Source organism: Schistocerca americana, chromosome 1 (genome assembly GCF_021461395.2).
Source record: "Schistocerca americana isolate TAMUIC-IGC-003095 chromosome 1, iqSchAmer2.1, whole genome shotgun sequence".
Classification (NCBI taxonomy): domain Eukaryota; kingdom Metazoa; phylum Arthropoda; class Insecta; order Orthoptera; family Acrididae; genus Schistocerca; species Schistocerca americana.
The window spans coordinates 139560844-139587058 of record NC_060119.1 but is presented as its reverse complement, the minus strand read 5'-3'; the positions used below and the strand labels follow the sequence as shown (position 1 = coordinate 139587058).

Genomic DNA, 26215 nt, shown 5'->3' with positions numbered 1-26215 from the left:
CTATGCCCACATTTATATTATCCTATAGTTATTTTTTACCTTTTGGCTACTGATCCAGAAGTGTTTCTCTACTTACTTCAGTTATCGCTTTTGGCCCCTTGGTGCATTTTGCATGTTATTTGCATGCCCATATTTCATGCTAGTGATGTCTCTACACCAGTTCAGTGACCTTTTATAAAGCTTACCACATAACTGCTATGAATGTCGCTAGTTATAACTGTTTAATGACCGTATTCACAACCATGCTTGTATTCTAGTACTAGTCGTTTCACTGTAACGGAAGTATACAATTGTGCCCTCACTTCCTCTCCTCTACAGTTATTTTCTGACTCATCATATTAGCTACTGATTGAGAAATTCTCTCCACTTACTCCAGTTACAGCTTCCAGCCTCATGATATACTTCACACTTTGTTTCTACTGACAGGTTCCCTGCTAGCAAACTTCTGATTTCACTGTATCTGTTTCAGCAACAAGTTGCTAAACTTCCCATCCATAGTGCCACACATATTATTTGTATTAACTTATTTTACATATCGTTAATATGTAGGATTTTATATATTAGTTAATTGGATGGTTATGTGCACATACATACTGAAACACAACAGCTAGGACCTTAACACTTCTTTAAAGTTCGTTACCACCAATTTTTCATTCACATTAATTAGTTGAAAAGCTAACAGCATGTCAACAACAATCCTAAGCATAACCAGATATGGGCAATATCAGTAATACTACACTTTAGACATTGTGATCATGAAATAAATCTACACAATGTATTCCTTATATCTCAAGTAGACACTGTAATTGGCTGAAATATTTAAAACTATTCTATTCTCTTAATATTGCTAAAATTCTCCTACCATCATTGTTGATAACACATGTAAAACAGAAATGATTTGAAAGTATTTAAAATTAGTAAATTAAGTTACAATTATTATCCACAACACACAGTTAAAAATTAATGTAATTCAAAAAACAAAGAACAAATTCAATTAAAATAAGAGTTTAACTCTGTAAGTACAAAGCATTATCTTATCTGTCAGATTCAATTTTGAAAATATTGAATTACTGAAAAGAAGCACATTTTAATTAAAGCTACCTAGGACACATGTTAGGAAGAATTTATATGATATATCTTACAAATAATCCACTAAAATGTACTGGTCTGACCTTGGCATCCAGAGCTAAAGCTTACTGGATTAACAGTCTTTTTGTTGTGCCTATCTGTGGCTCAACATCTCAATTATATGATGAGTAACAATCTATCTGTTTCATAATATTGTCATTAAAATGTTATATGTACCATTATATTTATGTATCTGACTATGTTCACTGTGAATGAAATTGCTCTGTAGCAAAATTCATGTTATGTAATGTCATTTTATTTTATGATTTGTTCAGTGTTATGTAATGTACTGTTATCTGTCAAATTCATTGTAATCTCTAATTTTCTGTTTTTAACAATTTTGTCATTGTAGCAAAATGTGTATAAGACCTACGTCAGTTTCACTTGAAGTATCAATGCGGTACCTGTGCCAATCAGTTTAGCAAACATGTAATCAATTCTAAAAGGCACACACTGTGCCAACTTTGTACAGTTGTACCTCAAAATAAACAAGACAGAAACTCAAAATTGTGTGTGGCACAAATTGATATGGCCATTACTACCCACTTGGTCAAAGTTTGTAAACCAAGACTTCTTCTTATTCAGAACAGCAGAAAGATCAACTTTTTGCAGCAGACAACATAGGTTTAATTATTTGATAGCAGTCGAAGAACTTTTTATGGGGAAACTTCTCAATATTTGCTTCTGTTTTATGGCAACTACAGTGGTGTAAGTTTCTGCTCTATTATTTTATCTTACTTTTACTCAGACTCCGAGATCAACCTAAAGTTATGCAACTCATTAGCTGACTTGCTCCAATCCTTGCATGATCTCTGCACTTGTTTGGTTTCCTTATACCATATTTGTACATGCTCTTTTCACATAAACACATTTTATTATTGTATTACATACTGTTCTCGTATTTTTTTAGAAGTACAGTAAAACGCTGCATACACTTGTTTATTTTTTTTACACTCGCTAATAATGCAGTAATTCGAAGTATATTTTTATACTTCTTAAACTTTAATATTATTAGCTAGCTAGTACTTTTTTATGGTATATTTTTCTGCACAGTCTTCTGAAGAAGGGCACCTTAGTCTCACCTGAAACTGGTGAATAAATAAAATTTCTTTTGTGGAATTGCCTGGTTTTCCCAAGTGCAATTCCCTGATATTTCCAGACAAGTTTTAGCATTTTTCCCTTACAATGTTTGGATTCAAGGGTAAGTAAAGACGTAAGATGAAAAAAAATTTAGGACTTCTTTTGTAATTAACTGTTTTTAGATGGAGAAAGAGCTAAATGGTATGTGTGTTTCATTAAGACCACCGAATTATTTCAATAAAACAACACACATTTGGTGACAAAAATACGCATTTCATTGGAGTCGGAAGACAGATTTAAAATACCTTCACTGATTTCAGAAAAAACCTTAGAAAAAATAGGCCTCTTGAAAGAAGTGTACAAGGCAGGGTAGAGATGTGTAAACCAACACTACAGGTGACCGTCAATAAAATGTTGGTTCTACTATGTTCTTTATTGTTGGTTATTACCCACTGTGTTATGTCTATTATTTTACAGGTATTGTTTGGTATTTCTTTCATGAAATACATAAGTACATAGTGTACAAACTGACAATGACTGCCACAATTTTATGCTTGTTATTGTCCATTCTTTGTAATACATAAACTCTTTCAAAGTGCAAAAATGTACTAGAAGAAATAAAATGTCTGTAAAACGCCACACTGTACAATGTACTTGCAGTGACACAGTCGCAATTCCTGAACTCCATTGCCTGTTGCCTCTGGGCTGCCAAGGAGCACCACAGTCCTGGGTCAATTATGCCACACACAAACAGACCTGGTCTGCGAACAGATTGGTGAGATTAGATCCAATGGGCAGGGCCTGTACATTAGTGGGAAATGATGGGCTTCAGATCAGCAGGCCCAATCCGTTAGAGATACCCCACAAAATGGCCTGTGGTTCTGGCCCTTCATGGAAGTCCACTTGTACAACCAGCTATTCACGTGTCACAGACACCATGTTGATGAAATGAGACTGTAGTGATCTATCCATGCAACAGATAACTTGCACAAATACTCTGAGAATCAATACTAATGAAGATAGGTAGCAACTCACCGTAAAGATGATTGCTGAGCTGCAGACAGGCACATAGAAAAGACAATCACACTCTCACAACTAAATTTTTGGCCAGAGCCTTTGTCAGAAAACGAAACACACACACACACACACACACACACACACACATTCACATCAACACTTAGACACAACTCATGCAAAAATGATTGCCACTCCATCTGCTGTGTCAATGGTCTCTGAGAATCAGAACCAAACAAACGACTCCTCATACGTCCCTGCCTCTCATCGGCAGCTGCTAGGCTAGCGGCAAGAAGTGGTGCAGCACTGACTGCAAGCTGAGGGGAGTGGTAGGAAGGAGAGAAGCAGTAAGAATGAGAGAGTAGGAAAGCGGGCTCATGTACTCAGCTGCACCCAGCCAGCAAAGATGCATGACATCTCAGTAAACAATTTAATCTGCTGACACAAAAATGAATTTTTTCCAGTGTTTTTTTCCCTGATTTACCAAACACATTTGAAATTCCCTGATTTCCAGAATTTGTGGCAACCCTGAACTGATTTTTTTTTCAACAATTTCAACAACAAATCACCCCAAAAAATAATTACAATAAATCATAATAATAAGTAACAGTTAAGCCAAAACAATGACTGCTTGTAACAAACCTGGAGGATGCGAGTCCAGTGGGGGAGGGTGCTCGAACAGGTTCTGCAACATCAGCAGCTGGTGCTGCACTAGAAGGTCCTGCGGCATCTTGCATGCTAAATGTTGACCTCAGCTGTGTAGCAGAGGTACTAGGCATCATATAACTTTCTGATTGATCATCTTCACATTCCTCTGTGAAGCCTTCATCACTCATCACAAAGAAATGGATACTTCCTTTCTCTGTGCAAACACACAGCCTTTCCAGACCTTAATAGCATGAACAAAAGATCAGTTTTCGAAACAAAACACACATACACACAATTAAAAAGAAACAGCACAACAACAGTTTTGTATTGACACAAATATGAATGGAAACATAAGTATATATGTGAATGTGTAAAACACTGATACGTTTTGAAGTCCTATTTGAAGCAAAACTACACATCCTGGCAGAAAAAGTAAAGCACCCAGAAGACACAATCGAATGTTAATGTAACTTCGTCTATGTATACACCAGCATATGAACGATTATAATTGCAATCCTCTGTGACAAGCAAGACAGCCACCAGAGTGCATTAATGTCATTTGTGTTTAGTGTAGTTATCAGGCCTGGCAGGGTATGTAAGGGGGCATAAACAGCTTCAGATGTTGAGTGATTACTGACACAGACATGGAGGTGTTGGTACTTGTGCGAGACACTGTTAACAGCACCTGACAGAGTGGAAGTGGCCTCATTGTAGGTCTCCATTTGGCCAGCTGGTCAAATCATGCATTTTCTCCCTTTCCCTGATGAAGGCCATGGCCGAAAGTGTCTTTTTTAATTGTGGCTGTCTGCAACTTAATGTGTCATCTTTACAATAAGCAGCAATTTCTCTTTTCCTACGTTGTTCTGTCAAAATATGTTTCACTGCAATGAATCCATAGAAATTGCAATAACTGCAATCTCTGTAAACGCATAAAAGTTTTGGATTTATTAATATAACTCTATAGGTGATACAGAATCTGTCCCAAAGGCCTTTCTTTCCCCAAATGGATCGAGATGTTGCACCATGGACAGCAGTACGAATGGTAACAGACTGGAAACAGTTTTGGGTAAGTGAAACTTTATGAATAACCAAACAGGAAGAGCCTTTGAGAGTGAGTATGTGAAGTGTCCACACAGATTTTCATACCTAGAAACATACAGTGCAAATGGTTTCACCACGAAAAACGAGATTAAAAGCATTACTCTTTCCCTTTATCACACTGTGAACTCTCCACTATTTGCAAGGATAGATGTAGACAAAAAGTCCTTACTGTCAGTCATCTTTCCTAAATCACTCCACATTACTCCACGTACAGCAATTCATACAATACTATGCGTTTAAATGACTGTGCAAATAATACTGATGGCTCTGACACGGTTTGTAGCTAATGCAGTTGTATGCAGTGAGATTGTAGCATTACAAAATTGTTGAACGATGCAGGAGAACTGCAGATCAACACTTTTAGCAAAGACAGACAGCTGGCCAACAGAAACCAGCTCATTACATTAACAAGTATGTAACAAGCCTGGCAGCTTTACAACACCATGGATGAGTAATCACTGGAGAATCAGACACAACCATAAAATACGCAAAGGTATTCATCCAAAGTAACTTAATATGAAACAACCATACATATCTAGTTGTCAAAGGTACAGATTCATACAGATTCACTGGACAAGTAATGTGGATAGAGGTTACTTATAAAAATATTTTCCTATCTATCATATTGTCTGCCAATCTGGAAAACATATGAAGCCGGTTCAGTGGAAGAGAGAGAAAATACAAATGACTGTATCACACTTCACTGCTGGTTTGTTTCTGCAGAGCATCAAAGAAATGCTTGGCAGTCACTAGTGGATGGTATTACAAGACAACTGCCGTGATCATATGTAGAAAAGTAAGAAAGTAAGTAAGTAACAGTAATGGAAATTTCTGGATGGAGCAATACATAAAATGGAGCACAGAAACACGTAAGAGGAAACAGCATTCACACTATCTTTCGAATAACGCTCCTTTTCTAGCACAAGTACAAGTCTTGCCATGATCACAAGAATGTGTGTTGGGTGAATGTGTGTACTTGTGCTAGATAAAGAGGTACTGCTCAATAGTTAGTGTGAATGCTGTTTCTTGTTACATGTTTCTGTGCTCTACATATTACTCTCCTACAGGTGAATGGTTGACTTTCCCTTATTTTACATAAAGTAGGATGTGTGTAAGTCACTTAACAATCAACAAACACTGAGAATGGACACAGAGGAGGCCGAGTTGGAAAGACCTATGTTGGTCAATGTTGTTGTTGCTACTGGGAATTACAGATATTAAATTCAATGTCCCTCGTGTAACAATGTAAACCAGAGAAAGGAGCCAGCTTTGAGCTTTTCAACTAGCATTTGTTACAGTTTAAAACTAACATAAGACTAACAAATGTTTCATGTAAATGATACAAACCATTTTGCCAAAGAAGAGACTACAATGCCTACCTGAGGTACAGAAAGCACACACTTTTACAATGAGGCTGCAGTGCCTGCTCACACTTTGTTATTGTTTGCCCAAACTGATTAGTGCACATACTAATTTGTCTAATGACTTCCAGTTTCCACCAGTTTAGAACTACAAAGTTGTGAGGTCATGAGGAAAAACTAAAGGGTTTAGAATTTAAAAAAAGCAGCTTCCAAAGAAAGCTCAGTTCTTGGAAGCGTAAAATCCAGTATACGCTTTGTACATTGCCATCAACAAAATAAATACTAGTTCACGTAAATGAAACTATAAAAAATATGGTTGACTTACTGTTGCAGTAAGCTGCCGAAACGTATCTGGTACCACTCTTCTCAGGCACAGCAACTGCAACTGTCCTCAAGTTAACAAGACTGGCAATTCTCACACTCCCATCTCTGCAAATCAGTGCTGCCAATCCCTGAGGCATACCCTTGACTGGACTGCTGGGAATTTCTGGTCTCGAACTCTCATCCCGTTCTGCCAATGGAAGCAACGTAACTTCGGTGGGGCATTCTCCTATGTCACTTAACAATCGAACAGCCACTGGTTCTTCATCCAGTCGAATTGCTTCTCCTGCACTTCCACTAAGGTCAAGTGAGTAGACCAACAGTGCTCCTGCAACTGATGCGCTGTCCTTGCCACGAGTGCTGCTTCTGGTTGTGCTACCTCTGGCTGTGTAAGAAGGGTCATGTCTCGTCCCATCAGGTGGTTCTTTTGGCAACTGCAATCAATATTACACAGTTATTTTCCAGCGACTTCATTCCTCTGAAAGCTTCGGCAACACACTCCTACACAACGTGCCCAACTAACAGCACATATGTTACAGAGAACAATAATATAAACTCCAAGATGGAAACACTAAATACAATGAGGATAAACAACTCTGTGTCTGCAGTCAAATGATTTATGGTGCAAAGATATACTGGGACAGGGACTTAACTAGTTTTAAAGTTACCACTCTCTTCCTAGAACAAGAACATACATTCATATACAGACACCCAAACACCTCTTGCAGCCATCGTGGCACTGACTGATAAGAAGCTAGTGTGTTTTGTGTCAGTGTGAAGGGATGGTACTTAAACTATAAAAAGAACGGTTACCTTTCCACATTTTTATTTATTGTCCATTATATGGGTTGAATAATAAGACATCATTAGAGTTTTCAAAATGAATCATGTAATGAACTGGTGTAATGGAGTGTGTTAAGCGACTCTGTGTGTGTGTGTGTGTGTGTGTGTGTGTGTGTGTGTGTGTGTGTGTGTGTGTGTGTGCGCGCGCGCACTGTTTTATTTATGAATGTCAGAAATACAGACAAAACTACATAGATCACTTTTATGACAAATTACATTCAAGTAATTACAACAATGCAATGCTGAGAAGAAACAAAGAAAGAATGGAAATAATTTCTTCAAATGACAACAAAAAATGACAGACCGCAATATAAATAATAAACATTGCTGAAATAAACTACACAATTTAATAGTATCCATCTAGTAATGGACAACATCTATAGCACTTTTATTCATTAGCACCTATTAACATTTTGTACAAGATGATCTGTATGTAGTGGTAGTCTGTTCACAATCTCACACAGCTGATTTTATATGGAAATCCAACTTTTCATATTTCCCTTGTATTTATGAACACACGCGTGCAGCCTATTCAATGTTTTTCACATGTGCCACAAATAGTCATGTTGAGATGAAATGATAGAGAGTTTGTTGCAGCAATGTAAGCTAGTCTTTCCGTTTGTATCTAATGCAAACTGCGCCTGCCTAAAGCTTGGATGAACAGAGCCACTTTAGGAAGCTGTTTGCAAATTTCGGTTTGGTATTAATACAGGGTGTTAAAACAAAAAATTATCCAATATATCAGGGGACAATCTTATGCATCAAAACAAGAAAAAAATGTCTCGCAACACTGGGCCCTATAAAGCATACCTTCTGACATATTACCACTTGTTCAGAGGAGGTGCTCAACATTATGTCCATTCATTTCAATGCACTTTGGTGTAAGGACTCACGCACTCTTTGAAATTGCCCTGGTTGGTTCTAAACGCGCTAAGATGCACAGAAGATACAATTATGTAATGTCTGCATACCACTTATTTCAGTGGCATAGACCAGTTACTTCATGCGACCCCATAACCAGAAGTCTTGTGGATTTAGATTTGGGGAACAAGCAGGCCAAGGTATGGCACCTCCACGGCCAATCCACCGGTTTACAAATGTTCTCATCAGGTGCCAATGCACAATGCAGAGACAATGTGCAGATGCGTCATCTTGCATGAACCACATCTGTAGTCCGTCCTGACACGACACGTCCTCCGGAAAGATAAGCAATACATTCTTCAGAAACCATGATTATGAGCCCCGGTTAATCTCTGTGATAGCATGTATGACCTTGGTAATCTATCACCAAGAATGCCTACCCATACACTGATTGAGTATCGATCCTGATGCCTTGTTTTATGAACCGCAAGGGGACTTTCATCGACCCAAACATGCTGATTATGGAAATTTACAATGCCATCTCATGTAAAACCTGCCTCAAAAGTAAACAAAATGTTGGAGGAAAATTGTGGATCTGCACCACACTGCTGGAAGAACCACTGGCAGAACTGCACTCTGGCAGGATGGTCTCGTGCCCTAAGTGCCTGAATGTGCTGAACATCATAATACAAATACAACAATTGTTCATGAAGTACTGCCCAGAACAGAGGATGACTAACACATTCAGCTACTGCTATTTGTCGCAGAATGGTTCCAAGGTTGTTGTCCACTGCACCTAGAGCACACTTCCCCATTACGTCATCTGAACTGAATGAGCCTTTCCACTGTCTACTTTGATGGGAGCTACGGAACCTGCTTCCACAAGACACTGGAACAATTGACTTAACACCTTGAAAGATGGTATCCTGTGTGCTGGAAATCTTTCAGTGAACGGGTTATGGGCTCTCAGATTAATTCCATCTGCTAAACCATAGCAGTATATCACATCCATCATTTTGGATGTGGAATAAACGGCCTCCATTGCTAGGTTGTGTCAGAGTATCTACAAGAGAGAAAACATGTACTACACCACAAACAGCACAATAACATGTACTTTAAACATGACCTGTAAGTAGGCCAAACATCAAGGTACGCACCTGGAGTTAGCAGAAATGTACACGGACAGAAACAGATATAACAGGACTACAGAACAATCACACAATGTAAACGAAACAACTCACTGCAGACCTCTGAGCCAACGAATGTTTGCACTGATACTGTACAGCAATATCCCAGCACACTGTTATGCCTTGTATGACAACATTGTGCAACAATGGTGCTCATATCTGCAACGGCACGTTCATATGTTCATGATGCTGTCCTATCTCACATTATTCCACACAAGGGGTTGTAATTAACGTTACTTATCAGGTAGTCATCTGTAGTAGGACAAGCAATGAATTGACTTGGATGACATCACAAGAGCAACTCCTATGAACACGTGTTCATGTGTCACATGTCAGAACATACACTTTGTAGGGCAAACAATGGAAAACCCAGGATGGAATGTCGGAAAGTGAGCTTTTGGCCAACATGGGCTTTGCCAAAAATAGACGACAAAACACACACACACACACACACACACACACACACACACACACACGGCCACTGTGCCCACCTATGACAAGTCTCTGCACCTGACATGGGATGGGCAGCAATCAGGCGTGTAGTGAAATGGGGAGGGGGAGGGAGGGGGAGGGGTGGAGGAGGGAAAGGGAGGAAGGAAGTAGTGAAGGATGAGGGAGGGACGGGGAGGAGGGGAGGGGGAGGAGGGAAGGGCGAGGGGATAGCTGGGTCGGGATGGGGGTAGATGCACATTCTGCCTGTGGAAGCATGGAGAGATGTATTGGGGCCAGAAGAGGGGTGCTAATTGTAGCATCAGGTGGGTGACTAGGGAAACAAGAGAAGTAGAGAAGAGGAAGCGCAGGATTTATGGCATTTAAGCGTAGTACTGGAATGGAATCAGGGAAGGGGATAGGCAGGTGGAGAACGAGCTAGTGAAGGATGAGGCCAGAGCAGGTTACAGGTGTGAAGGATAATTTGTAGAGTGTATTCCTACCTGGACAATTCAGAAAAGCAGGAGATGGTCGAAAGAATCCAGATAGTAAAGGCTGTGAGGCAGTAATTAGAATGAACCACATTGTGCTGGGCAGCATGTTCAATAACTGAGTGATCCAGCCACCTCTTGGCCACAGTTTGTCAGTTGCCATTCATGCAACAGACTGCTTGCAAGTTGTTATGCCCACACAGAATGCGGCACTGTGGTTCCATAAAGTGGGTAGATTACATGCCTCTTTTTAACAAGTTTCCCTGCCTTTGTTTTATTTTGATTTGTTTTAGGATGCAAAAACAACTAGGGTCATACGCACCCATGTCAAAAATATAAAACACGAAGACAGAGAAGAGTTAAAAACATCTACACGTCAATCCCAATCAACATAAGAGAAGACAGCTAAAAACAGGGACATGGAGAAAGGTCTATAACATACACCATAGAGAAATGGAGGTCCAGAAATAAAATTTAAATGGCCTTCACCATATTGCTACGACGGACAAAAAGTAAAATTGGTCAACAGCCCAAGTGTCATTTGCTGAAATGGCCAATAACTCATATGGCAAACCCAAATGGGAATGTGAACGGTTAAAAAAATGGGCATTCCGTTAGGAAATGGCAGGCAGTTAAGAGTTGGGCACAATGTGCACAAAGTGGTGAGGGAGTGCCACTTAACAAATGGCAATGGCTAAAAAGGCAGTGCCCAATACGCAATCTAGTTGAAATGACCACCTCGCAGCATGAGGTCCGAGAGGAGGTCGACCAAACAACTGGGAGAGGCTTAATAACCTGTAGATCATTCCCATGATGGGGGGACCAGAGGGGATTACAAAGTAACACCACCTCCTGATAGATGGCGGCACAGAGATCATCGGAGAGAATATAAGAACTAGTGGGCTGAGGTACTAGGACTGCAGACTTGGCAGCAGTGTCAGCAGCCTCGCTTCCTGGCAGATCGACATGACCAGGAACCCACATAAACCTCACATTGGCTCCATCAAGTGTGAGCAAGTGACAGTTTTCCTGGACTGTTGCACTAAGGGATGGCAGGTGTACAGTGCACAGAGGCTTTGAAATGTGCTAAGAGTGTGAGCAGATGACACAATAGAAAAGCATATGTTGCTGGATGTACTCTGTGGCATGATACAGGGCAAAGAGCTCTGCTGTAAATGCTGAGTAGTGGGCTGGAAGGGGATACCGAAAAACACCAGTGCCAATGATAAGGGTACACCCAACGCCACGGTTAGTCCGAAAGCCATCAGTGTACACAGAGGTACAATTGCGAAGTTCCATGCAAAGGTCATGAAACTGAAGGCGATAGAGCGAGGCTGGAGTAGTGTCCTTCATAAACGAATGAAGGCCAAGGTGAACACGGGCCACCACACAAAGTCAATGTGGTGAAAGGTTTAGATGAAAATGATTTGGGTTAAGGGGGAGCTCGACAGCATGGTCATCATTGCCCTGACGAAAAATCAGCATGCTACTGTCATGGGTGGGGATGAAGGCTGTCCCCACATGCGGAGCAGTTTATAATGTGTTAATGTGTGAAAGGTCTACACCCACTAGGAAAGTTGCAGGTAGCATGAAGTAAATTTGCTGGAGCAAGAGCCAAATGCGTACCCTAGGAGGTAACAGAGAAGAGGGATGTGCCCCATACTGGCGATCAAAGGAGCCTTTGAAGGAGGCGGCATAGGATGTGGCCACACATGGCAGACAGATGGCATGCATACCTGCCGATGAAAAAGTCACAGTGGTAGGAAAGCAGCAATTCAGCAGCTTCTGCATACAGACTCAAGCGAGTTAGCGTAAAAGGCGCCAGTGGCCAAATGGATGCTACGATGGTGGATAGTACTGAGATGGCGTAAGAGGGATGGACGTGCAGATGCGTAAACAAAGCACCCATAGTCTAGTTTCGAACAAACAAGGGACCGGTCCAAATGGAGGAGAGTGGTTCGATCTGCACCTCAGGAAGTACCATTGAGGACACATAGGACACTGAGGTAAGGCAAGACATGTGGGACCCCCCAGGATTTTCACAGTTTCAATGAACGGAACAGTAACAGACCCATGATGTAAAGATGGTGGGAGAAACCATTTGTGTCGCCAGAAATTCATACAAACGGTTTTGTCAGTGCAAAAATGAAAGCCATTGTCAATGCTCCATGAGTAAAGACGATAGAGATATCACTGGATACGCTGCTCAATGAGACAGGTCCGTGGAGAACTGCACCTAAACTACACATCAACAAAAAGGGAGCTGGAGATGCCTGACGGTAGACAGACCATTATAGGGTTAATGGTGATAGCAAAGAGGATGACGCTGAGGATGGAAACCGGTGGCGCACCAGTTTCCTGGATAAAGGTGTCCAACAAGGCAGAATAAACAACGGACCTTGAAAACTTGGATCTGTTATCAATTCCTCAAGGAAATGGGGCAGGTGAGCACCGAAGCTCCACGTGTAGAGTGTACGTAGGACAGGTGTCTTAGACTTTCTCCAAATCGAAAAACATGACCACAGCCTGGGATTTCCGCAGAAAACCATTCACAACATGGGTGGACAACGTGATGAGATGGTCAACTGCAGAACACTGCGCTTGAAATCCACACTTGCAGTGGTAGGTAAATTGCGTGACTCGAGCCACCTTACCAGTCGGGCATGAGTCATATGTTCCATCACGTTGTAAACACAGCTGGTGAGAGAGATGGGGTGGTAGCTAGATGGAAGGTATTTGTCCCTACCAGGTTTAAATATGGGTATGACAGTGGCTTCTCGCCAGCGTCTGGGAAACGTGCCCTCTGCCCATATGTGGTTATGTGTATTAAGGCAGAAAGTGCTTGCCCACAAAAGAAAAATGCTACAACATCTGAATGTGAACAGCGTCTGGCCCTGGGGCAGAGGATAATGATGAAGTGATAGCATGATCTAGCTCCCTCACAGTAAAGGTGGCATTGTAGTAATGACAGTTCTGAGACGAGAAGTGTACTGCCTGAGCCGCCTCTGCTCATTTCCGATAGAGAACTGCAACAGATCGCAAAATTGTCAATGAAAAGGGAGCCGGAAGTGCTCAGTGGGTTCCTGAATAAAGGTGTCTCACAATGCAGAACCCATACGCACCCTGAAAACTTGGTCTTTTATGGATTTCTGAAGGAAATAGTGCATGTGGCCATGGAAGCCTCACGTGCAGAGAGTATGGAGGGTACTAGTCCCCCAGCAGGTTGGCTCTGAGCACTATGGGACTTAACTACTGAGGTCATCAGTCCCCTAGAACTTAGAACTACTTAAACCTAACTAACCTAAGGACATCACACACATCCATGCCTGAGGCAGGATTCGAACCTGTGACCGTAGCGGTCACGCGGTTCCAAACTGACGCGCTTAGAACCGCACGGCCACACCGGCCGGCGCCCCAGCAGGTGCTTTAGGCTTTCTCCAAATCGAAAAACGGCCACAGTCTGATATTTTCACAGGAAACCTTGCACGACATGAGTTGACAATGCGATGAGATGGTCAACTCCAGAACGGGGCACTCGAAATCCACACTGTGCAGTAGTTAGTAAACTGCGAGACTCGATCCACCATGCCATCTGGGCATGAGTCATACATTCCATCATCTTGCAAACACAGCTGGTGAGAGAAATGGGGCAGTAGCTAGAAGGAAGGTGCTTGTCCTTACCGGGCTTAGGTATGGGTACGACACTGGCTTCACACAAGCATCTGGGAAACGTGCCCTCTACCCAGACACGGTTTTATGTAAGGAGTGAAAGTGCTTCCCCGCAACAGAAAGGTGCTGCAACATCTAAATGTGAACATTGCCCGGCCCTGGGGCAGAGGATAGGGATTAAGTGTAGCATGATCTAGCTACCTCATAGTAAAGGCGACATTGTCACACTCGCGATTCTGAGAAGAGAAAGGTACCTTACGAGCCTTCCCCACTCGTTTCCGATGGAGGAAGGCAGTGTGATAGTGGGAAGAGCTCCAAATTTCCACAAAATTGCGGCCCAAGGTGTTGGAGAGAGCAACAGAGTCCACAATGACATCATCTGTTACTGTCTGGCCAGAAATTGATGAATGGATCTTGGCCCACACAACAGACAGGGGTGGAGTTGTTAAAAGAATTAGTGAATGATATCCAGTCAGCTTTTTGCAATCCTGTAAAACACAATGACACTGTGCACACATTTGTTTATAATGAATGCAGTTTGCCATCGTAGGGTGACAGTAAAAAATGTGGTGAGAACGTCTCCAAGCGCGATTTGTGTCACGGCATGCCTCAGATCATCATGGAACTGGGACACGGCATGGTAAAGAGGAAGAGCGAGGAATGGAAAATTTTGCAGAGGTAAGAATAACATTTGTAAGATATTCCACCTGGTCATCACAACTGGTGAAATCTTGTTCTTCGAAGGTCGTCATGGAGGAGTGAAGCTGCTACTTGGCCTTAGTAGGCTGCCATTTGGGTGTGCACGTGGGTGGAGTAGGAACAGCACACGGGAAATGGTCGCTTGGACAGGTGTCGGACAGAATGGACCATTCAAGACAATGGGAGGCTGGGCAGTGCAGAAGGATAGGTCCAAACGGGAATAGGTGTGCGAGGAGTCTGAAAAAATTTGGGTGCTCCTGTGTTAAGATAGAATAGGTTAAGTTGATTAAGAATATCAGCCAAGAGGGCACCTCTCTGACAGATTCTGGGAGAACCCCAAAGGGGATGGTGCGAGTTAAAGTCACTGAGCAGCAGAAATAGGTGTGGTAGCTGGCCAGTAAGCTGGAGGAAGTCTGCCCTGGTGACATCAAGTGACAGAGGAAAATAGATGGAACAATGGAAAATGGTCAAGTGAGGAAGGAAAAGCGAATTGCAACAGCTTGAATGTGGGTAGATAGGGAGATGCACTGACTATGATCATCATCCCATATGAGCAGCACAATTCCCCCATTGAATGGAAGCTGACCTCGAGGGAAGGTCAAAACAGACCAGGAAGAAATTTGAAAGCTCAAAGCAGTCGCGAGGATACAATTTTGTTTCCTGACGGCAGAGAACAAATGGACGCTGCGATTCTAAAAGCAACCATAAGTCCTCTTCCTTGGGTTGAAGCCCGCGAACGTTCCATTGGAGGAGAGTCATGATGAGGAAAAACTGAAGGGGTGTCACCTCGGGGGCTGCCGAGAGCCAGCCTACGAAGACTCGCTGCTACAGGGTGCAGAGGTAGGAGGATACTACTCCACGAGATCCACAAAAGCGTCAACTTTCTTGTGCTGTCAGCCTGCAGAGTCCAAGGCAGAGAAATGGTTGGCAGTGCACACCAGTGACACAGAGGCCAGGTGGAGGAAGGTATCATGTGGCGACACTGACAAAGAGGATCTTAATAGAGTCAGCGAAGGAGAAGAGCATTTGCCATTGTTTGACTTCTTTGAGCCTTTCCAGTTAGCAGAGGAAGACTCAGGTGTTAGTTGGTTGGAGGGATGTAAGAAGTCTTGACAAGAGTATCCCATCTGTCCTTTATGGCCTGCTGATTTTGTAGCCGGTGACTTCGCCCCGTTAGGCAAGAGTTTGATGGCTTGTTGCACAGTTGGATGAGGGGACGGTGATGCTGCCACGACAGTGGGGGATTTCAGAAACTCAGAGCTGAATTTGAGGTCACCTGTCTGCGTGACATGTCCTTCATGGAGGGAGATGTAGCAAGAACAGTACAATAAGTGCCACACAGTAGAACACAAGCTTTGCGACTAGCCAATAATTTACGTGCAACCGGGTAATTCAGATCTCCTGGACAGCCCGCTCATCGAGATACACGGGACAATCTTGAGATGCGGCGGCATGGTCGCCATTGTAGTTGATACAGCGGGGAGGAGGCGGCGGACAACTGCCCTCGTGCGCATCCCTACCACAGGTGACACATTTGGCTGGGTGTCAACAAGAAATTTTGAGTGTGGTTGAAACGATGACACTGGTAGCAGCGCATCGGGTTCGGAATGTATGGTTGGACTGTGATAACTTCATAGCCTGTTTTGAACTTTGACAGAAACACCACTCTATCGAAAATGAGAAAAAGAATGCACGTGGGGACTAAGGATGCATCTACCTTTTTCATCACCCGATGGACGGCAATGGCACCCTGATCAGAGAGGTATGTTTGGATTTCGGCCTCGGTCTGACTGCCGAGCAGCCTAATGTAACATCACAGGAAGAGTTCAGAGTTGTATGGACCTTGACACGAACAGGATAGACACGGAGAAGAGAAGTGGCAAGCAGTTGTGCTTGAGAACCAGAAGTAGTCTCCAAAAGCAAAGTGCCATTCCGCAAATGACAGCAGGATTTCACAGGGCCGGCAATTGCCTCCACACCTTTCTGAATAAGAAACTGATTTACCGTTGTGAAGGATTGACCATCTTCAGTACATGAAACCATGAGGAACCGTGATGCAGCTGGAAGGTGCACCCGCCTAATGTGATTGTACACACCTCAGGCCACAACTCCCGAACACCTGACAGAGGGACCATTCAGCAATATGGAAAGGTTGCAGCTAAGACAATCATCCTTCCCTGGACCTGGACTGTACTGTACCAGGGGGTATGTGGAAACCCTACCTGTCAACCTGAGGCTGGGAATTACGTGTTACCCAGTCACCTGTTATGCTTCAGACACGTGGGCCAGCCTGCAGGAGTACACAGGGATGAAGAAGAAAAGGAGCAACCTCAAATTCCAAAGTGGAGAAGCATAAAAGGTGAACAAAGAAAGGAAAATGGAATGAAAACAGTGGTGAGACTGTTCTTTTGTCAGCTACAAACAATGCGAAACATTCCCAAAAACACCCCAGACATGTTCCCCACAAGAGGAGGATAATTTTGGTCTGGGAAGGCCTCAGTGAGGTCCTCAGCATATCTGGATGTGGGCTGCTAGTAATTTTAAATACTGCCACCACAAGTGTCAGTGTCTTGAAAGGACGACAGTGTCTTGAAAGGAGGACATATGATACGCATAATCAAAAGAAAAACGAAGATCATGGAATTTAGTCAAATTAAATCAGGTGATGCTGTGGGAATTAGATTAGGAAATGAGACACTTAAAGTAGTAAAGGAGTTTTGCTACTTTGGGAAGCAAAATAACTGATGGTGGTCGATGTACAGAGGATATAAAATGTGAAATGGCTATGGCAAGGAAAGCCTTTTTGAAGAAGAGAAATTTGTTAATATCTAGCATAGATTTAAGTATCAGGAAGTCTTTTCTGAAAGTATTTGTATGGAGTGTGGCCATGTGTGGAAGTGAAACATGGATGATAACTAGTTTAGACAAGAAGAGAATAGAAGCTTTCAAAATGTGGTGCTACAGAAGAATGCTGAAGATTCTATGGGTAGATCGCGTAACTAATGAGGTGGTACTGAATAGAATTGGGGAGAAGAGGAATTTGTGGGACAACTTGACTAGAAGAAGGACTCGGTTGTTAGAACATGTTCTGAGGCATCAAGGGATCACCACCAATTTAGTATTGGAGGGCAGCATGGAAGGTAAAAATCACAGAGGGTGATCAAGAGATGAATACACTAAGCAGATTCAGAAGGATGTAGGTTGCAATAGTTACTTGGAGATGAAAAAGCTTGGGCAGGATAGAAGCATGGAGTGCTGCATCAAACCAGTCTCTGGACTGAAGACCACAACAACACAACATGAATCTTCTGTAGCAAAATAACTCCTAAGTTACACCAATTTGTGAATTCAAATAACATCAGCCACCAAGGACCAATACCATCATTTGGTTGCTAAAATAAACACAGAACTTTATCACACTAAGTGTGAAAAGAGTTTGGATTACAGTTTGTACATCTTTTCATGAATCTGGTTGCCTGCTAGAAGCTCAGTAGCAGCTATTTCACTTATCCTTTATCACAGAAAGTAGTATTTGTAATGGACTGGAGCACATGCCGACTTTATAAAAGACCATCATCCAGTTCTGGTTCAAGACATGAATGGGATTTTTCTCAGGGCAATGACTACTGATGTCACAAATCTCAAGAACAGATTACCAACCATCCAATATTGTAAGAACAGGCCCAAATGGAGACACCATGCACACTTTAATTGGGAAGGGCCTGTATAGGATTATGATTGTTCCAACATACATAAAGAGGTTAATTCACAGTTCTGTTGGATGATTCACACTAGGAACGTAGGGAGAAATCATTTTCTATGACAATAACGCATAATATGTAACTGCAGGAATCTTTCGGGTCCCAGATATTACCTGCACCAAGAATATGAGAGAGCCTCTCTGCAAATGATCTGTGGGCAACCACTTCCTCACAAATTCTTAAGGATACAAAGGGTTTGCAAACATGGACCAAGCCAAAAATCAGAATAATTCACACACACATATGAATGATAATGCAGATATGTCTCAATGGCTGTCACTTCTCAATTCGTCCATGTTCCTCTTACTTATTCTCATTTTGCAATTTGATTCAGGAAACATTCTTTTGAACGAATTCATTGTTTCATTGCTTTTAGCGACATACTGTGTCTGTCATAAGTAGCTGATTTACAATATATTTTTTCTGTGTAAAAGAGCTCAAGAGACGACACTGATTATAAAATAAAACTTATACTGGAGCTCCATCTTACAAAGGTACAGAAAATTAACCCCCCCCCCCCCCCCCCAACCCCACCGCAATGAGTAATCTCATTTAGAGAAGTACTTCTACATTAACAGGCAGAAGTTTTGTTCATTTAAGCTCAACCCTTATGGAGAAATTGCTCACCAACAAGGGGACCTTCCAGGATCTGAAATTCAGTTCAGGATGAGACTTCGCACATTGCTAGTATACCTCAAGGGTGTCCACTCATAAAAGTCTTAAAGCGCACTATCCACAAAATTCCTAAAAAAAAAATTAGGGCTCTGAAGTTTTAAATGTAGCTTGTATGCACTGCACATATGGGTCATAGGTAGCACGGAATAGATAAGTGAAGTAGCTCAGTCAGTAGTGTGCTAGGCTATTATTATTTTTTTTTTTTTTTTTTTTTTTTTTTTTTTTTTTTTTTTTTTTTTTTTTTTTTTATGAGATGGCTGTCACAGGCAACTTAAGATGTGAATTACACTCATCAGTACTGTCTTTTTAAAAAGTTGAATAATTTCAATTCAAGTTTCTTGAGGTGAATTGAAGCATTGATTACTGCCATTACTATGTTAATACAAAATTTGGCAATGTTATAAGCTGTGGAAAGGTTACAAATATTAGAAGTAAATTCGAGAGACCGGTGTGAGTGTAATTCAGATTTTAAATAGCTGTTACAGCCATTTCATAAACAAAATAAATTGTGTATGATTTAATTGATAATGCTTTAGGTCATTAACTTTATTTAACATTTGTTCTAATTTTTAATACAATTAAAAAAATAAAAACAACATGAAATCATACCAGAAGGTAGGTAGGATCGAAAACAGATAAGCTGCATGGCTGTCTAGCACACTACTAACTAAGCTGCTTCACTTATCTAATGGATTGGATTGGATTGTTTGGGGGAAGAGACCAAACTGCGAGGTCATCGGTCTCATCGGACTAGGGAAGGATGGGGAAGGAAGTCGGCCGTGCCCTTTCAAAGGAACCATCCCAGCATTTGCCTGGAGCGATTTAGGGAAATCACGGAAAACCTAAATCAGGATGGCCGGACGCGGGATTGAACCGTCGTCCTCCCGAATGCGAGTCCAGTGTGCTACCACTGCGCCACCTCGCTCGGTCACTTATCTAATGCTTTGCTACTTATGACTCATATATGCTGAGCGTATGAATGACGTTTAAAACTTCAGGGCCCTTTTTTTGGAATTTTCTGGATAGTATGCTTTAAAACTTGTATGAGTGAATACACTTGAGTTATGCTGCTAATGCTACTATGCAAAGTCTCATCCCAAACTGAATTTCCAAGACCAGAAGGTCCCCTTGTACAACTGTCTGTCTGTGTGTGTGTGTGTGTGTGTGTGTGTGTGTGTGTGTGTGTGTTCGCAGTATGTACAAGTGGATTTTGAAGTCACTCATATACAATTCTTAGAAGATCTGTCAGCGAGAAAAAACTTTTACTTAATAAACCTACATTCTACATGCGAGAGTTGGAACTTGAATAGTGGCAACTATTTATTCACAACTGATACAAAAGAGTTACATGTTTGCACCTGTAACTGTCCTTCAAGAGCGTTGTGTAGAACCCGCTGCCAGCAATGAGGAAGGCGTAGTATACTGTTAGCAGAGCCTGTTCTGTTGATGCTGCGAATGCAGCGGTCTACTGCCTGTCAAATCCCTGGAACAGTTCTGAAGCGAATGTCACGAATTGGTTCCTTCATCTTCAGGATCAAATCAAAGTTACAACGACTTCAGTCTGGGGAGTATGGTGGATGGTACAGTACTTCCCAGTCCCATTGACCGAAAGAGCAGCCACAGCTTGCGCTGTATGCGCCCACTCATTGTCGTGCAAAATGATGGTTGGGTTGCGCAGAGCCGCTTCTTTCACAAAGCTGGTCGCAGGTGATGCTTCAAAAACAAGCAGTAATACTGTGCACTGACTGTCTGCCATGGAGGAACGTAACACGTTAGGATAACACCATCACAGTCGTACACGAGATTCACCATAACTTTAGACTGCTCCATTCGCACCATCAACAGAACAGGCTCTGCTAACGTCATCTGTAAGGAAATTCATGCAACAAACCTCAATATCAACATCCATTTTACTATCACTTTCATCAGTTGCAGGTGCCTTCACATCAACTGCTCCTGTTGTACAGACAACAACAAAAATGTGGCCACCATCTAACGTCGGATGTATACTTGTGATAGTGAGGTTGCCAGCATTGCGCAACCTTTGTGGTATGGGTAAGCACTGGATGGCAACTGGTTCCCGGTGAGTCTCTGCCACAGGCGGTACACTCACATTACCAGAATTTCCATCACTACCACCAAGCATTTCTTTCTTTGAGATACTTCTAACCTGTGGAAAGACAGAATATTAGAAGCATGTTATCATTTTTACAAATGCTTGTTATTTTTATTAGGAATAGGTCTTGTTTTACTTACTACAGCCAAAAATTAATAGCTTTCATCAAATCTGTTCCACTACCAAATTATGTTTAAATTGTGATAATGAAATTGCACAGTCAACTGGTATTCTGACAAACTTTTCTGTACCTGGATCAAAATAACTGTTTACCCAGTTGCTACCACTGCAACAACCAACCAGAGAATGTACTTAGTCCAGGGTGTATACGCGGACAAGGAAAAAAAACTTCCCGGATTTCCCAGTTAAAAATACACCTTCTCCCAGGTGAATATACACTTTTTACGTGTTAAGTGATAGTATACTTTTCCTCGGAACTGTGAAACTTATCAATTCTTTGAATGGTTATGGTTTTATACACTGGCGCAGAATTTCCCGGCACTTTAGAAAATGAAACTCAGGGGAAAAAAATAAGTTTTAGACAGACCTCTGATATGCAGCAATATGTACACAGCATATTTTCGTATTATGAAAGTACAATTTCGAATTCCACCAAACACTGTATGTTACTTTCCGAAGCATTGAAATCGAGATTGCGATGTGCTTTTGTACGCCAGTCATAGCTCATGTCACGTGATCTTGCCAGCTGATGACAGCGGATATTCAGAGCATAGGACACGTGATGTCAGCCAATAGCAATGTCACTGTTAAGTAGCACGAACACACAAATAGGAAAAGAAAAGCTACAAGAAAAGAAAAGCTTTCACATATAATATTGGTCTCCAAGATTAATAAGCTGCAAGAGAAGGTAAGAATTCACATACAATGTTTATCTTTTTACACGTGTTACACTTTAACATACATCACACAAATGTGCCAATAAAATTTTTAACAGTGACATGAATATCTTATTTTCTGGGCTCGAAATTCTTCTAAACAGTCATCCTCAAAGAGTTGATTTTTAAATGAGAGTCAAGCGCTCTGTGATTTAAGAAATTCATCGTACATCCTCGCACATAGTTCATCTTGCATAAAAGGAAGTTTACTTTGAAAGTAACGCTTTTCAAACAACATTCGCAATATTTTCTCACGACTTGTTAGAAATAGATTCGTTTCAGCAGTTGCCAGAGAGCGCCAGATAACAAGCGTCATTGCACTTGCGCAACTATGATGATGCAGGAAGCCTGTAGGATAGTATGTGTAAAACATTAAAAGCTCTTACATTATGTCATAAAAGAAATGAGACACTAGAGAATACTCCAAGAGCACTGGAATATCATGAACCATACTAAAATGCATAATTCAGCTTAAAGTGCACATTCATGTGTCCAGATTCAGATGTATATTTTCTCGGAGCACCAGCACTGTATTATCTTATGTTTGGTTCTTTATTATGCCATAATGCCATATGTGCTAGAAGATGAAAATATGCACTTGAAATGCAGTTAACAGTTGAAACTAGGCAATAGTGGGGAATGGCACTCTTCATATCAAATAAATTGACTGCCTCAGCGGAAACCGCCAAAAATAACTTCATTGATCCGTAAGCCGATTATTGCTTGACTGTCAAAAAGGTGGAAAGAAAATCTGAAACGAATAATGTATTTTAGCCTTCTATAATTATGTGAATGTATTTTAATTTCACTTGATAGCTCCCGGCCACAGATATCCGTCTAGTTTTCATTTGACGTGAGAGCAATAAATGAAGAGCAAACAGCAAAATCACTAAACGTAAAAACGGACCGCGTGGAAATTACCCACCTCCCCACTACAACTCAGACTGCTCCGTGTATCAAGTCCTGCATCCATGATATTTCCAAACCGGGGCAATACTAAGTAGAGGCACCCCACTGTAGTGCTTCGAGAATTTCCGCGTAAATTCTAGAACCACTCGTCTGTCTACTGTCTCAAACATATGATATTTTAAATATAAGTGGGAGAGTGGAAGCGTATCTACTGCGCCACCTGTTTCTGTGTGCATGTTGGAAGTTTGTTATGAGAAGACCGTAAGAGTGGCGGTCCACTGACGACGACAAGTGTTTGACGCCAGCACCACAGATGCTGTGTGAAAGAACACAGAGTAATTATAAGCTATTCTTTGCTGTGTTAGTGAATGTGATTATTGCAAAAAAGAAAAACGAACAATTGACTGCTAAAACTTCCTGGCAGATTAAAACTGTGTGCTGGACCGAGACTCGAACTCGGGACCTTTGCCTTTTGAGGGCAAGTGCTCTACCATCTGAGCTACCCAAGCACGACTCACGCCCCATCCTCACAGCCTTTTTTCTGCCAGTATCTCGTCTCCTACCTTCCAAACTTTACAGAAGCTCTCCCACAAAACTTGAAGAACTAGCACTCCTGAAAGAAAGGATATTGTGGAGCCATGGCTTAGCCACAGCCTGGTGGATGTTTCCAGAATGAAACTTTCACTCTGCAGCGGAGTGTGTGCTGATATGAAACTTCCTGGCAGATTAATTCCCGAGTTTGAGTCTTGGTCCAGCACACAGTTTTAATCTGCCAGGAAGTTTCATATCAGCGCACACTCCGCTGCAGGGTGAAAATCTCATTCTGGAAATTGACTACAGACTTTTACCTTACTTCATGTCTTGGCTCTGAACGAGGCAAGATGCATGGGATGTTCACGAACGATTTGGTTGTCAAGCCAATGCAATTATGAACGTGTTTAATTGAGTCTAACGTTTGATGACTAAGTTGATTTGCAGAAGTTTAAATATTTGTATGAGAAAAGGTAAAGTTGTTTCCTGTGAAAGTTAAAAATATATAATAATTGAACTGAAAGTACTCTGCGAGTACCCAATTATTTCAAGAGTAGAGAAATAATCAAATAAATTCCTATAACCAGCAATAGTCTTCGGAGAAGAAGCTTTTGGGAGATCGATGTAGCTGATTATCCAGAGAAGAGGATGGCCTACACACATCACATAAGTCAACTGATGAGAGAGAGGTGTGAATTGTGAATGAAATCCAGTTTAGCACCACTTCTCGTGTCGTCAAAACTTTAGACCACCTCCCTCAAGAATTTGAGGCAGGATGCCAAAAATTTAAAAAATCGACTTTTCAAAAATATGTTCATTTTGTAGCACACATCTTTCTGAAGAGTCCGATACATAAAACATATGTGTTCGAGGAAATGTAAGACATGTTATTCGGTCTTAAGTGTGTCAGTGCAGTGCCACAACTCTTCACACACCATTCTTCTATCACATGTCACTGTATCTCGTTTTGTGGAATTCAAACGTGTAATATTTTGTAATGGATGCCATCAAATTATATTCAGGACAGTGGAAATTAAAATGTCCTGTGGTGCCTGTCCTGCTCCCAGTCGGTCTGTCTCACATCTTTGGGATCATTTGTAACCGGGAGAACAAGAACTCTTCAGAAAATTTGCACTCTTTATTGGCTATTAGCTAATAAATTGATGTTTTGTGTGTCATTAAATTAAATATAGGATACATAAAACTAGTAAAGACAAGAGACAAGCAAAATCGAACATTTCCTCACTCTTTAAGTCCTAGCATTTTTTCCTCTCTATCTTGCTACAGCTTTACATGGAGTGCTTTCCTTTCTGGAAAAGAATCTATTACCTCATCAAAGTTTGTCAAATGTTTTGCTACGTGAAAAAATGAAATGTCATTGTGTAACACTGAAAAAGCTGTTACTCGTGAAAGTAGTGCCCAAGACTGGTGTGGTTTCTCAATCTGATTACGTGTATTTCGTCACTGTCTCACTGTCTGCTAGACAGAACTAAATAGGCCTGCCTAATATTGCAGCAATTGTAACAAACATTAAATGAAAAAGACTGGTTTGGCACAAAGGGTCATTTTTATAATGACAGAATACAATTCACGAAGTACCAATATCAAATGCCTATTACGCTTACTACAAGCAAAAAGCTTTATGTTAGGAAATAGTTTCACAGTTCATTCATACACTCCAGCTTCTCAAGCATGAGATTGAAAAGTAGTAGTACAAAATTTTTATATAAATCTGGAACTGTCATATTCTTCTATAATGTGTGTGATGCCCCCGTTTCTTCTCCTTCCTTGTTCTAACAATCAATCTTGTCATCACTAATTCTGTAACTATTCCTGCTAGTGTCAAAACTTATTCTCTGGTTAACTTCACTAACCTTTAGAGGTGGCAAAAAATAACGTTACTGATAGAAATAACCGGTTACTGAGAAGTAACGGTTACTGCGATAACCGTTCCTCTGATTCTGGCAGTTATTTCAAAAACTGTCTAGTGTCAACAGTGCCTCGTGCTATCTGTTGACCAAAGATCGTACTGCGCATTTGGAAGGCGTTCTATAGGCCATGGGAATAACTGTGAGACTGCGCGCCATCTGCTGATAAGAACTGTGTACTATTTCGTGGGCCTTCGTTACTTTTAGCACAAACAATTAAATTAAGTTAATGTCCGAGCGGTGGCTGATTGGAGCTGCAGTACAGGCATTAACAAGTACAGTCGATCCCTTGAGCCACCGCATTATGTGTTAATTTAGCTTGGACGGTTAGTACAAGGAGAGTTACCATAAGGAATTCGAGCGACTATGGAAATAACTGTCAGAGATTGGTATTCTCCTCTGGCAGTTATCGTTATTGGCTCACAGTTCTCGTTCTCTGGCAGTTATCGGGCTACCAATACAGGTAACCTGGAAGTTGGTAACGGAATAGCTGCGTGTCTGTGTTCCTGACACAGTGACTCCAGTCTTAGACCCCGGTGATATTTCCAGAAAGGATATTTACTGGAG

At 41.5% G+C, this 26215-nt stretch overlaps 1 protein-coding gene and 1 non-coding gene across 2 annotated transcripts in view; both read right to left on the bottom strand.

The window, feature by feature from the left end:
* Positions 1-26215, bottom strand: part of LOC124607387 (baculoviral IAP repeat-containing protein 6) — a 315981-nt gene that overhangs the window by 249695 nt on the left and 40071 nt on the right. The window contains exons 9-11 of the mRNA XM_047139740.1: positions 21160-21438; positions 6658-7087; positions 3865-4111 (exon numbers count right to left, since the gene is read on the bottom strand). Of these exons, the coding sequence (XP_046995696.1) occupies positions 3865-4111; positions 6658-7087; positions 21160-21438 (956 nt within the window). The remainder of the gene's footprint in view (positions 1-3864; positions 4112-6657; positions 7088-21159; positions 21439-26215) is intronic.
* On the bottom strand, positions 23625-23699 carry Trnal-caa. The gene has a single exon. It is a non-coding gene; the product is annotated as a tRNA-Leu (tRNA).